Source organism: Octopus sinensis, linkage group LG21 (assembly GCF_006345805.1).
Source record: "Octopus sinensis linkage group LG21, ASM634580v1, whole genome shotgun sequence".
Lineage (NCBI taxonomy): Eukaryota > Metazoa > Mollusca > Cephalopoda > Octopoda > Octopodidae > Octopus > Octopus sinensis.
The window spans coordinates 24,726,161-24,740,528 of record NC_043017.1 but is presented as its reverse complement, the minus strand read 5'-3'; the positions used below and the strand labels follow the sequence as shown (position 1 = coordinate 24,740,528).

General features: G+C 35.6%; 1 protein-coding gene across 1 annotated transcript; it reads left to right on the top strand.

Moving 5' to 3' along the window:
- The first annotated feature begins 358 nt into the window (after window positions 1–358).
- LOC115223038 (ELAV-like protein 1-B) lies at window positions 359–14,275 on the top strand. Its single transcript, XM_029793469.2, has 2 exons — window positions 359–527; window positions 12,206–14,275. The coding sequence occupies exon 2, from the start codon at window positions 12,277–12,279 to the stop codon at window positions 13,231–13,233; it is 957 nt and encodes a 318-aa protein (XP_029649329.1). The 5' UTR covers window positions 359–527; window positions 12,206–12,276; the 3' UTR covers window positions 13,234–14,275.
- Window positions 14,276–14,368: the final 93 nt, after the last annotated feature.

The window sequence follows — 14,368 nt, the reverse complement described above, 5'->3', positions numbered from 1 at the left end:
TTTCTCTGTCTGCCTCCCTCTTTCTTCCTTCCTTTCTCTGTCTGTCTCCCTCTTTCTTTCTTCCTTTCTCTGTCTGTCTCCCTCTTTCTTTCTTCCTTTCTCTGTCTGTCTCCCTCTTTCTTTCTTCCTTTCTCTGTCTGTCTCCCTCTTTCTTTCTCTATCTGCCTCCCTCTTTCTCTCTTCCTTTCTCTGTCTGTCTCCCTCTTTCTTCCTTCCTTTCTCTGCCTGTCTCCCTCTTTCTTTCTCTATCTGTCTCCCTCTTTCTTTCTTCCTTTCTCTGTCTGTCTCCCCCTCCCTCTCTCTCTCTCTCATGCCATAGCGGTATCTTTTTTATTTATTTATTTATTTATTAAAAAATATCCGTGAGTAGTCGGAGTAATTCGAATGAATGCTTTTGCTGAACGGAAATATCCGGAAACAGTCGAAGAATAATTTATTGAGGTTGACTTTTTGGGCGCTCGAAAACAGCCGACTTTAACCGAATTTAGTTTAAGGTAGAAGCCGCCATATTTGATCTCTATCTAAAGGTTAGTACGATTTTCTGCTTTCTTTTCGAAAATGTGTTACCTTTATCGCATTATTTCCTCTTAACAGTGTCGCAAGTTGTGACAGTAATGTAGACGAAACGTTCGGCAAGAGCTTCGTTCGTCTTTCGGTAGCTTTACAGTGTCGGTTGACATGTTTTCCCTTGCGTCAAGTCGGAGGGGGGTTTGAAAATTTTTCAGCCGTTTTTTCCTTTCCCGTGTGTGTGTGTGTGGCATGTTCTTTCCCCCGACACTCACTTACTTGGTTCGCCACCATGTGCTTCGTTTGACATGTAAACCCTTTTCTCTCAGCCACTCGATGGACACTTTTTTTTCAAACATGCACATCTTTTGTTGGCTTTTTGGCGGGGTGGAGGAGAGGACACGCAGAGGGGGGGGAGCCGAGTTTTTTTGGCGAGAAACAAAAGATGCATCGTTTTTTTATTATTTAGTATTTAATATTTATTTATTATTATTCCACACCATTAATCATGCCTACCTACATAAAATATATATATATAATATATGAGACATAATACTTTCTAATTGCCTAGCTTTGTTATATTTCTTTCTTCTCTATTCTTCCTCCTTAACAATAAATCATTCCTAATCTTCCAACTGTGAAAGAAAAGGATTTAAATACAAAAAAAGGGGGTTTTTTTCTCCCCTAATTCTTATTCTTTTTATATATTTTACATAATTTTAAGCTTTGTTTCAATTCTTTTAATTTTATATATGTATATATATATATAATTTATTTTAATGGTTATAATGAAATGTTCTATCTTCATAGTTTAACAATCATTAAAATTAAATTAGATCGGATACAAAAAAAGAAAACTCTACCAAAATCTTCAGCATTTTTGAAAAAGAAACTTATTATTCTTGATGGCAGCAGGTTTCATCTTCCGTTGAAGAGAGAAAGGACAGAAACATTGAAAGAAAATCTCTAGAATTTTAAATTTTGCTTAGCAAAAATGGATAAAAGACCAGTAACAGAATCGGGTATTCTTATGGATGAGGATTTTAGATTAATTAGTCTTGTTCATCATCATCATCATTCCTTGCAAACATTTTAAGTTAGGTCCCTCATGAGGAGGGGTTTTATTAAGTTCAAATCTGGCCGGAGTCCACTTGGCTTTGCCATTTCTTGTGTCGATGACAGAAAAAGAAATAAAATGTGCCATAAAGTAATACCAAGTCAGTGATAAATAAATAAACCTGTGGTGATAAAATTGTGGTTTTGGGGGGGGCCAAATGTCGTGTAATTTTAATATTCTTTTTTTTTTTATTTATTAAATATTTATTTTCCCATAATTTAGATTAAAACAAAGAAATGCCGTCGTCCCTCGATTCTTAATTTACCTGTCACGTGTGTGTAATGCAAATGTATATCTCTTTCTCTTACATACTTTCTCTTTGTGTAACTCACGTATTACATACACGCATATGTAAGGACACACATATATATATGTGTATATATATATATATATATATATATATTTAGAGAGGCATACGTATTGTATAATATTATATTTTGGTGTCTCTCCCTTTGTCTTTTCTTCATTGTAGCCACCTTTTCTGTTTGATCCATTAACAAAGCATTTTGTCGGCGATCTGAATATGAAATTAATCTAGACAGATCCTCCAATATACATCCACGCACATTTGCTCGTTATATATATATACGACATTGTGTAAAATGCGTGCATTAAAATGTGGTTGTGTAATGCCTATATGTACCGTACGTATATAACATACATACATCCACACGTCATTTTGTGTGTATAAATTCTCACATTTTAAAACGTTTTGCCAATTTCATTTTGTAAATTAAGTTTTTAAAATGTTACATTATGTCTGCTCTCTCCTTTATATATATGTATATATATATATATGAGAAACTGATTCTATGTCCAATTTTTCGCTAATGGATTCCTCATCTAGTCGTTAAGCCAGAGAGAGAGAGACGAGAGCGGAGACGGCATTGAAAGGCGGATTCATGTTATATGCCGGCCGGTATCAACCAGTCAGAACAAAAAGTCTAAAATTCATGTCTTCTCTTATTTTCTCACTTGCTGCTTTTCTATTTATTTTCACTTGCAAGATGATTTTTTCTCTTAATTGCTTGTCATCCTTCTATATATCGGGCTATATTCTAATATATTAAATTAGTTTGTGTGTGAGTGTATATATATCAAGCTCCTGCCCCCCTTTCTCTCTCTCTCTATATATATATATACACACAATATATATATATATATACGTTTGTGATAGAGCTGACTATATAATTATGTTAAATTAGAGATTGGGTGGTAGTAGAAGTGGATGATGATTAATAATAATACCCTAAGGTCATTTTTATTTTATAATTGTAAGTTAGTGCACGTGTTGATCGAAATAGCTTTATTTTATTTTATCATTTACTTAGTTGTATAAAATCCTTTTGTGTTTATTTATCCTGTTAAAATTTGATGTTAAGGATTTATAATTTACGTTTATGAGACAAATTATTCATACATTAGTTCTATAAATATGTATGTATACATATATAGGCGATCTTTCGTCTCTAGTAGACCTAGAGACGAAAGATTGCCTATATATATATATATATATCATCGATGTCACATACTGAAGTTTGATCGATAGAGATATAGATCCCATTTTTAAACAAATTATTTTGAATTTCAACTCTTCTCTCAGCGCAATGTGGCACCTTAAATGTACTTAATACTGTGCTTACTCAGTGCGGCTTTATATAGTCTAACGTTTTTTTATTTTTTTTACCAAGTTTCCTGCGAGCAGTCAGTGTCCTTACCTTATTCTCAGGCCTCTTCTATCTAGACATCATGTACGCACGCGTGTGTATGTACATATATATATATACACACACACACACACACAGAATAAGGGTGACTGCACGTTAGTACTTCGAGAACAAAAATAAGCTTTTTGGTGGGGTATTATTTTAAAGCCGAAACTTTATAATCGCTTTTTTAGGGAGTAACGCTGTTAGATTAAAAAAGAAGATAGTTCTCTTTTTACATATTGATGCCTTTTGTCGAATGAATGAGCAATTACACAGATTTGTTGTAAAATGTGATGATAGGAAATGAATGTACGCACGATAGTGTATACAGGTATAAATCCTTAAAAATGTTTTAGCCCGAAGGCCGCGGCCATGCTGGGGCACCGGTATATATAACTAAACATGGGGGGGGGGTAATTATACTGTTTATTTAAAAGTGGAATTTGGCTTTTCAACAAAACTCTTCCCGGGTAGGGTTTTTGTCGGGCCGAAAAACGGGTGGTGTACGTATATTTTATCTCCGCCACTCTTTCTTGCTTTGGATATTATTGTGAGACTTGTTAGAGCCTTCGGTGGAAAAAAATACTTAGCGGCATTCGTTCTGGGTTCAAATACTATGACCGAGATTGACTTGGTCTCTCTCTTTCGGTGTCGATGCAATCAACTATCCTATCCCCTCCGCATAAAAAAATTTCAGGCTTTGTGCCTATAATGGATAGAATTATTGTCAGACTTAATGGAGCTTTGTGGTGGTGGGGTGCTTTGCGGCTTTGTTCCGGCTCTTGACGCTCTGTGTTCAAATCCTGCCGAAGTTGACTTGCCTTTCATCCCTTCGGGAGTCGTTAAAATGTTACCATGGAGAAGATGGGGGGGGGGTTAATGGCATCGACGAAACCCGCTTCCCCATAAAATTTGCTGGCCCTGTGCCGTACCTCTATTAGAAATAGTTATTTTACAAATCCATTTCTGAAATATCAAACAAACAAACAAGCTATAGCAGACTCGAACACGTTTTCGCAAGTCCCTTTTCATATTTGCAACCAACCTCTCGTGTGTGTGCCTTGTATGCGCGTGCGCCAGTCTATCTCCTTCCCCTTTCGTCTTTCGATGCCTTCGAGATTTGTAAAAATTGAAATCTTTAGGACTCTTTTCGTTAAATATTGTGATTAGTTAGTCACCCATCGTCACGTTTATGATGATGATGACAGTCGGCGATCTTCACAGAGATCATCGAGATTGCTCTACGCTTATGAGTAAAGCACATATGTATATACATACATATATATGTATAATGTGTTCACATAGATGTGTGTGTGTGTGTATGTATATTCAACGATCTTGTAACTAACTGCTGGTTGTATAGATTCGTTCGCGCTTGCTTTTCTTTCATCCCGCTCCCTGTATTTTTTTTCCCTCCTAAAACGTGTAACATAATACAAGGCCCACAGGGGTTTAGCTAACAAACCGTTACCGAAATGTTTTTTTGTATTTTTTCATTTTCCTATTATAACATATTTGCCCCCCTTCACCGACAACTTCCTAAGTTTTTTTTTTTAAACATTAAATCTCGCAACATTTTAACTTAAAAGCAGTTTAGAGAATTTGTTATTGTTTTTGCAGTGCCATATGTCACATAATTTTAATCAAAGGCCGTGTAGTGATTAATCTCTAATTAGAAAGTTGCAGCGAGTCATTGTTTTTAATTCGAGATAACTAGATTGAAAATAAATAAACAAACATTCATTATTCTTAGTAGTTTTTTGTTGTTTTTTTTTTTAAACTGTGAATCTGAAGCAAATGAAGTCATGGATAATAAGCATGAAAATATTGGGTCTAAAGAAAAAACCGCTTCGGATAGAAAAGGTCAATGGCTGTCGAGCATTTATGATTTTTTTTTTTTTTTTCTAGTACATAAATGCTTTTATAGTTTAAAATCCGGCAAGAAAAGTCGTGATTGCATGGAACTGCTTGTAATGTCAATTCTGTATAGTTTCAAGGATTTGTATGTGTGTAAAAAAAATACTATTTCACTTAGCATTTGGCTTGGATTTTGGTGTATGTCCTGTAAGTGGTCAATTGTTATTAATAAATTGACCGTGAAATGATGATTACCTTATCGGATGTCACTATCATGTAATGTCTTTTTTTTTTTTTTTTTCCACGCCGGCAAGGGTCAGGCGGAATTTTTTGAGACAGATACCCTTTGTGTCGCCAACCCTCACCTGTTTCCAAGCAACGTAATGTTTTTCAGTAACTGGGCATGAAGACTAAATTAATCTCGCTTGCCTCACGATGATGTTTATTTACAAGCATCACGTGATGTCTAGACCAAGGTGCACGCTCGGTCGGCACGTGTATGTGTATCGTCGTTTCAGCTTCCACTTTACCACGCTTGCATGGGTCGTACAGAATTTATTGATTTTTGTACAGTCTAATGCCCTCCCTGTTGCCAGCCCTTGTGTCCAAGTAAGGTAATATTTCCTCATGCTCAGACAATATTGAAAACTGAAAGAAGCCCATATGTATAGTTACTGTCTCCTTGCCATGACACTACGAGTGTAACCGTCATGCAGAAAACGAAGGACACGTTTTTTGCATGACGGTTACACTCGTAGTGTCATGGCAAGGAGACAGTAACTATACATATGGGCTTCTTTCAGTTTGTCTACTAAATCCACTCACAAGGCTACAGTAGAAGGCACCCACCTTAAGTGCCACAAAGACACACACACGACGGGCTTCTTTCAGTTTCCGTTCACTAAGTCCACTCCTAAGGATTTCGTCAGGCTGAGACTATAGATGACACTTGCCCAAGGTTCCGTGCTGTAGGACTGACCACAGGACCGCAAGGTTGGGAATCAAGATGTTTAACCACACAGCGAAGTCTGTAATATTTCTGTTAGTATTGTTGATGTATTGCTTTCTATATGGCTTTTTCGTGAAGATATAATTTCTGCAGCTCACCACAGTATGTCGTTTCTCGTGCAAGGTTGTTTGGTTCACATTTTAATTGTTACTAAGATTGGGACCTCTTGTCATTCAGGTGCTAAGAGGAACAAGTAACATTAAGTGTCCTGCCTTCAGTTTTGGAGGAACTGAGTTGTGTAATTGATTTTTGGTTGAGTGATGTTAAGGTGAAGATCCTGCTGGTTTGTCGTGACAATTCTACCATAAAAGATCAAATAATTTCTGTTCTATGCTTTATGGTCAAAATATAATTGAATGATAGTCTGTGATAGATGTTGTAGCATACAGTGACTTGTAACCTACAATAATTTTGGAGTATTTGTATTTTCAACTGCTAAAGTTGGAACGAATTCACTAGGACATGAAATGGTTACTTTCTTGAATAATAAATCCTGGTGTGTATGTTTTAATATATGGTAGACCTATGGTGCATGTTAGCAGTGACGTGCAATGGACTAGAAGCAACATTACCTTGCTTTGTGACGGAAAGGGCATCCAACCATAAAAAATCCCAGCCATTCGCTGCCGGTTGAACTCCTGTTGTGTAACAACCTACTGCACGTGGAGAGGAGCCAGGAAGCAACACCATGTTAAAGTTTATCTTCAAGCATTTATCTAAAATGACTTGACCGTTTAGCATTTAAACCAACCATATCTGGCCCAAATATTCTACTTGTTTTAAGTTCAAACTGGCCAGGTCCGACCTCTCACTCCTTCCCTACAATGTCAGTCAAAAAATTAAACAATTACATCATTAAGATCTAGAAGCCACAACATACTGCATGATTAATTCAAAACAATGTGAATAAATAAGCATTACATTTGACAGAGCAGTCTGAATGCTGAAAGATTAAATCTACCATTTGTACTTACACCAAATCAACAGGTACTAAAAGATACCGTATTCGATGGCCGACAAAACACAAGTTTTTTACCCATAAAATCTCCTTGCGTCCAATGCACTCAGTGCAGGCTCAAAACGGTATGTTTACAAAACATATGCTACCGTCTATTGGTGAACAATCGCCTACGGTGTGTTTATATCGAATGTGGATGCAATAAATTGCTTATAATTACTGGTAATAATATAAAGTTATACAGGTAAGTGGAGGAATTAAAACATTATTTTAGTGGTAATATATTTTGCAAAAGTATAACCTAGGCTAGGGTACACCCTATGCTCTCGTGCATCTTATAGGCCATCAGATACAATACCTATTTTATAAAGATATTTTTTTATATCCTCATAGACCTCCAATTCCTTGTTTGCATTTGATGATGCTCCTCTTGTCATTTGGGATGTGATTTTTTTAAAAAAAGAATAGGTGGTTTTGCTGATTGTTAAAATTATCTTTTTGAACTGGATTTTAGCCTTCTTATGCAGAGCCAATTGTTTGTTGGATTTATAAGTAATCATGATAACCAACTTGAAAGATCATGCGATTCACTTAGATATTGTTGGCTAGTGTTGATTTGTTACTACAGGCAACAGCAGTGTAATTTTTTTTTTCTTCCCTGGTACCAGCTGTAAAGGACTGACGTCATAGCTTATTTATTGTTCTCTCAGTAAAACTATAGAGATAAACACTGATTCATGATATAGAGATGCAGGCGTGGCTGTGTGGTAAGAAGCTTGCTTCCCAACCACATGATTCTGGGTTCAGTCTCTCTCTGCATGGCACCTTCGGGAAGTGTCCTCTACTGTAGCCTTTGGCCGACCAATACCTCGTGTGTGGATTTGGTAGATGGAAACTGGAAGAAAACTTTTATGTGTGTGTGTGTGCATGTGTATGCCTTTGTGTCTATGCCCCACCACGACCACCACATCTTGGTAGTTTGCAAGAGTCCAATAGAATAGGTAACAAACTTGAGGAGGAGAAAAAATAAAAATTGGTACTGGGGTCGATTCATTCAACTACAAACTCTTCAAGGTGGTGCCCCAGCATGACCGTAGTCTAATGACTGAAAGAAAGCATCAAGAATATGACACATGGAAAGATTTTGTTAGTATAGCAATGAGCAAAATTAAATATCTTCCCAAGTTGGTGACCTTACATATAATCAGTTTGTGTAGAAAGGGAGAGAACTCTAGAGGGTTGCAGCTTGGGAGAATATCGATTGTGAAACGTGTAAGAAGAGAGTAAGAAGAAAAAAAGAAACTATATCAGTGTATTTTGTTGAGTTGAGGGAAGAGTTGATAATGTAGCTTTCTAGCTCAAAGTGACAGTTTCTATTGTCAGGTCTTTTAAATATACTCTTGGATATATTGTGCATGTAGCAGCAGTGCACCTTGTCTCATTTTTCTATGATAATTCATTGCAAGTGATATGTTCTTATCATATCTCAAGCTGGAATTTGCAAGGTGTCTACAACTTTTATTTCATCACTTGTGTCCATTAGGTTATATTGTAAAGTGATACAGCTCCACTACCTGAAACCACAGAATCCCTCTATCAGTATTAGTTGACTGAATATTCCCTAAGTATAGCTTTATGAAAGACGTACTGTCAGGTTCGGCTAACTATTTCCTGAAAACATTCTTAATGTTAAATGGAGTTTTTTTTTAACTAAGACACGTGGAAAGATTTTGTTAGTATAGCAAGCATGGCTGCATATTTAAGAAGTTGCTTTGGTATCGTGTGGTTAGGGGTTCAGTCCCTCAACATAGCCACTGTTTCTGACCGATATTTTGTGAGTAAAATTGATAGACAGACACTGAAGTCCATCGTCATACTCTGTACATGCACTGACTGTAAATAAGAGAGCCTCAATCCATACTGTTTTGTTTCCATTCCTTTTCAAAAGCATGTCTTGACTATTTATTGATCAGGGCATCTGACTGTTGGAAAGTAAATGTTCAATCAATGTTGAGAACAGTCTCATTTTGTTTGAGTATGTTCCCTTCTTTATAAGAGATGAATACACTTTCTTATAGTTATTGTGGCAATGAACCATTGTATGATTTTTTGTGTTGTATTATTCAAGTTGAGCAAATCAGAAATGTGGCTAGAAATAGTCAAATCAGCCCCTAAAACTTAGGAGAGAACAACAAAGGTAGTTTGAATACCATTATTCATAGGGCTGGATTTAACCCTTTGTACATGTTATACTTATATGTTCCTATTTTATAAAATTGATCCTGTATTATCTCGTAGCTTTGAGGTTTTGAAGATGTGATTGTTTATTTTTAGAATGACATTACTGGATAGGGGTGAGAGACTGGATCTGGTTAGTTTGAACATAAAACAGGTAGAATATTAAGGTGGTTTAAATGCTAAAGCATTAAACATCATCACCTGTAATGTTTGACTTTTGACTAATATTTCATTGATAGTATCACTGAATATGTCTGGTAAAGACATTTTCTTTTGTTTCATTCGCTCGTGTATTGTCATTGGTATTTGATTCTATTTCAGAGTTTCTGAAATAACTTTTATATGATTTGATTGTTGAAAATTTAGTGGAAACCAAATATCAAGAGTTGCTGTTAACTGCCCGTTCTGAGTTTCTTCGTCCAAGAAATTTCAATTAAGTAACAGCATTATGTCACTCTTTAACTTAATTATGCAAATTCAAAAGGCAGTGAGCATGCCAAGGTGCTTAGCCGTATTTCGTATGTACTAGTTGCATACTGGGGTCGATTTAATTGACTGTCTCCCCTCCCCAATTTTGGGCCTTGTGCCTAGAGTAGAAAAGAATTATGCAAATTCAAGCCATCGACTGGCTTTCTGTGTGAAAATCTACTTTGATTTTATCATCAGGCTCAACTAGAAGAGAGTAAATTACATTGATGTAGTCAAGATGACGAAAACCTGCCAAATTCTCCTCTTCCTCCTGAGAGAGACCACATGCAAATTAACTGAGAAATTAATTACCTGAAATTATCTCCCCTGTTCTTTGATAGTTGCTAATAATAGCCAGGCAATTCTTTCTTGCTCCAAGTAAAATTTCTAAGAATTATGAAAGTTTTGCATTGTTTGTTTGTAAAATCTGACAAAAGTCTCATTTTACAAAATTGTTGATTTAAGGAAGGAGCGTCCTGTTGTAAAATATCAAAATACAGGGAAAATTCATATGTTAAAAATCATCTAGTGTTTTGTCAGTAGAGATTAACAGTCCAATCCAAGCATTTTTGTTTCAAGCAAAAAGAAAAAATCCATTTTGAAATATCTGAACTGTATGTGGATCAACAAGTACTAATCGGCACCATTGATAATTATAGGGCCAGAAGGCAGTTATTTCATTCCATGGTGAATGACCAAGAAATTAAGTTGGTCAGTAGCACAAAAAACACTATCAAAGCTATTTTATTTATTTACATCTTTATAATCATTCTGTTCTACTATCAGCAATGATAATTTTCTTTATCCTCTTTCAGAAATAAGTTATTGCTGCTGTTTTCTTATTAACCTGACGTAAATTTGCTGTTAATTCATTAAAATTATTAAGCTGCTGCTAAGTAGGCGGTTGCTATTTCTTTTTTTGTCATCACTTGTATATAGTTATCTTACTCTTGCTAGTAGATACATTCAGTTTAGTGTCAAATGTCATACTTGTTGGTTTGAATTATGTATAGCTTCGCTATTTCAATGATGTGATCATTTTTATAATGACATTGTAGGGTAGGTTTGAGAGGCCAAATCCAGTTGGTTTGTACAAGTAGAATATTTTGGCTGGATATGGTCAGTTTAAATGCTAATGGATTAAGCATGAATTACTAAAAATGAACACTTGATATCTGTAAATATTTAAAAAACCAGCTTTAGAATGTCCTGCCTTGAACTATTTTCTCTCATCTTATCCAGAGTACAGCAATCTGTTTTGTAGTCTAGGTCTTTGACATGTCTCATTTATAGCAGAAATATGTCCATATGCTCATTTTCTGGTCTATATGATTTGGTAAGTGGCCCACATAAACATTGGCCCTCTTCACTGGGCCTAGCAAGATTCTTTTTCTCTTAGTATGAAGTCCATTTAAAGTTTGAACTGCTCTAACTGCATCTTCTGGGTGTTTGTAATCAACAAATCCAAATCCATACCTGTAGCCTGGTGAATTCTGGGCTTGTGAGTGAACAGTTCACCAGGATTCCCTTGCATCTTAAAATGTGGCTGATATTACTGATCAGTACCTTATGAAAATATTTGCTCCAGTCCTCATCTTGGGTTTCTATAGACTTCGTGGCAATAGATGTGGATGGCTTCAACTGTATCTTTATCTTGGATTCAATTGCTTTTATAATCAAGTTTTGTATATTGACCCCACTTTCGTTACAAGCTGTCTTCAGCTGTTCTAGATTAAAAACTTTCATTAATGTTTTGTGTCAATTTACATTCCAAATACTTACTTATAAGTTATTTTACTAAATTCTACCGAAGTTTCAGAATGGACTAGAACAAAAGCAGTTGTGTATTTCCACGTAAGTGATAATTAAAGGATCCAATAAATCTTTTTATTAGAATTGAACTTGAAACCCAAGCAAAAATAAAAAGAATCCCTAATATTCACTCTCTTGACCGTATATTATTAGCTTGTCTGACTTAGAACTCCTTTATACATACATACAATTACCATTAGAACCGGATTCAAAATTAAACACCCATCCTCTCCTAATGAGTTTTCTGATAGGATTTACTTGATGTCTATTTTCACAAATTCTTACATAGTTTGTAAATGTATTTTAAAAAAGAAATCAGTATTAATGTCTTGACATTGCTTCTGGAACTTATGCAGTTACATCAGTAGAGTATTGAACTACACAGATGAAAACATGGTTTTTATTGCAACTGTGAAAAATAATTACCTACGTCAACGAAGTGTATATGTTTGTTTTGTTTTGTTTTTTTTAATCTGTGATTGGATATATTCCAGTTTCCAATTAACCTTTTTCTTTTTTTACTTTTCTAGGGAGAAAAGCCCTGTGCAACTGTTAGCAATCACTGTGTTGGAGCTGTTATGACAGACAAGGGACTGTTGCCATGGCAACAGAAGATCACTGTGAAGATAATGGTGGGAATCTAACCAACTTAATAGTGAATTATATCCCACAAAGTCTTTCCAATGAAGAATTCCGAGCCATGTTCCTGACTATTGGTCCAATTAAGTCATCAAAAATAATTCAAGACAGGGCAACAGGATACAGCTACGGATTTGGATTTGTAGATTACGAACACCCAGAAGATGCTGCAAGAGCAGTTCAAACTTTAAATGGACTTCATATTGAGAACAAAAGAATCAAAGTGGCGCTCGCTAGGCCCAGTGGTCTTGGGGTGAAGGGGGCCAATGTTTATGTGAGCCATTTACCAAATCATTATGCTCAGAGCGACCTTGTTAAGCTCTTTGAACCTTATGGTATTATCATCCGTTCCAGAATAATGACTCATCCAAACACTAACCAATCTAAGGGAGTAGGCTTTGTTTTGTATGATCAGAAAAAAATGGCAGAAGCTGCCATTGCTGACTTGAATCAAACTATACCTCCAGGTGGTAGTGAGCCAATAATAGTAAAATTTGCTAATGAAGCTCCCAATTCTAAAAAAACTCGCCCTCCACATGAACAATACATGAACAATAATAACAGCATACAACAAACTTTCTCCACGCCTATGCTCATGCGTAATGAACGATTTACAAGTCCGGTGCCTGTCAATTACTCTCCTAACAACCCCAACCCTAACCCAAATAATGACATGTCTAACAGTCCAGTGTTGTTCATCTACAACACTGGCAATATGGATGAATCTGACCTGGGCCAGCTTTTCTGCGGCTTTGGTACTGTGCAAAAGGCCAACATTGTGCGTGTACATCAGAAGACAAAAGGTTATGGCTTTGTCACGATGGCTAACCAACACGAAGCAGAAAATGCTGTCGGCAGGCTCAATGGATACCGCTATCGCGGTTGGGGACCCCTCCAAGTCTCTTTTAAAAACAAATAATTTACTTGAGTCTTATATGGGTTATTTTCATTTACCCCCCTTCTTTTTTTATTTTTTACTTTTTTAGTTAAAAATATCTATACTCTTATTTTGTTTTACTATTAATTTACTTTTCGGCTTCTTTACTGTGGAATTTAAAAAGCAAAAGTGGCAATCGAAGCTGCTACCAACTCTGTATCACTTTGGAGGTGATTTCTCCTCCCCTTCCCTCTCCCAAAGGTTACAAAGTTATCAGTAATTTTAAGAAATGGCAGCTTCCCTTTCTTTTAACTTTATTATTATTACATATTGTTCTTAAGCTAATTAGTGGCAATACAATAGTTGTTGCATTTTCTTTTATTATGATTATTTCTTTATAGTTACCTTGACTTATTTTCAAAAGAACTTAAAATGGTAACATCTTGTATTGATAGATGTGTGTTTAAAAAAAAAAAAAGCAAAAACAAAAACTGATACTAAGGGATTAGCATGTTTTGTGGCTTCAATACACAAACGCAGCAGTTTGACAAAAAAAGAAAAAAAAAAATAGCACCCCTAATGTAATTTCATTTCACCTCCCCTTTTTGTTTTTAATTTATTGAATTTTTAAATTTATTTTTATACGTTTTCCTCCCAAAACCTTTTTTTCTCCCCTTCCTGTCTCTCTCTCTCTCTCTCTTTTTAGTAAGAACGCAAGCATTCTTGCAAATGTCCATATTAAGGCAGAAAATATTGGTTTGACTGGTCCACTATTCATTATTCAATTATGTTAGGTGTCTTCATGAATGTATGAATAAAAAAACAAAAACAACAAAAACATCTCAGATCATTCCTTGTAATATTTTCTAATAAATAAATTCTGCTGGCTGTAATGCTGCCACAAAAATTGTTTTGCTCCAGTGCTTCTCTCCTCCCTCCCCCTCACCACATTGCTAAGGCAATCATGACTTTGAATTATATATTTCCCTTCCCCTCTTTTTCTTCTCCATTTCAGTTCCTGAAATCATTTGAAGAATCTTATAAAGAACTGTCTTGGTACAATAAATATATTGACTCAAGCTGACTTGGTGTGTTCCTTCACCTCATCTGATATATATATATATGCGTGTGTATATATCTAAATGTAAGAATAAACCAGGTTTTGATAAAGTTGAAA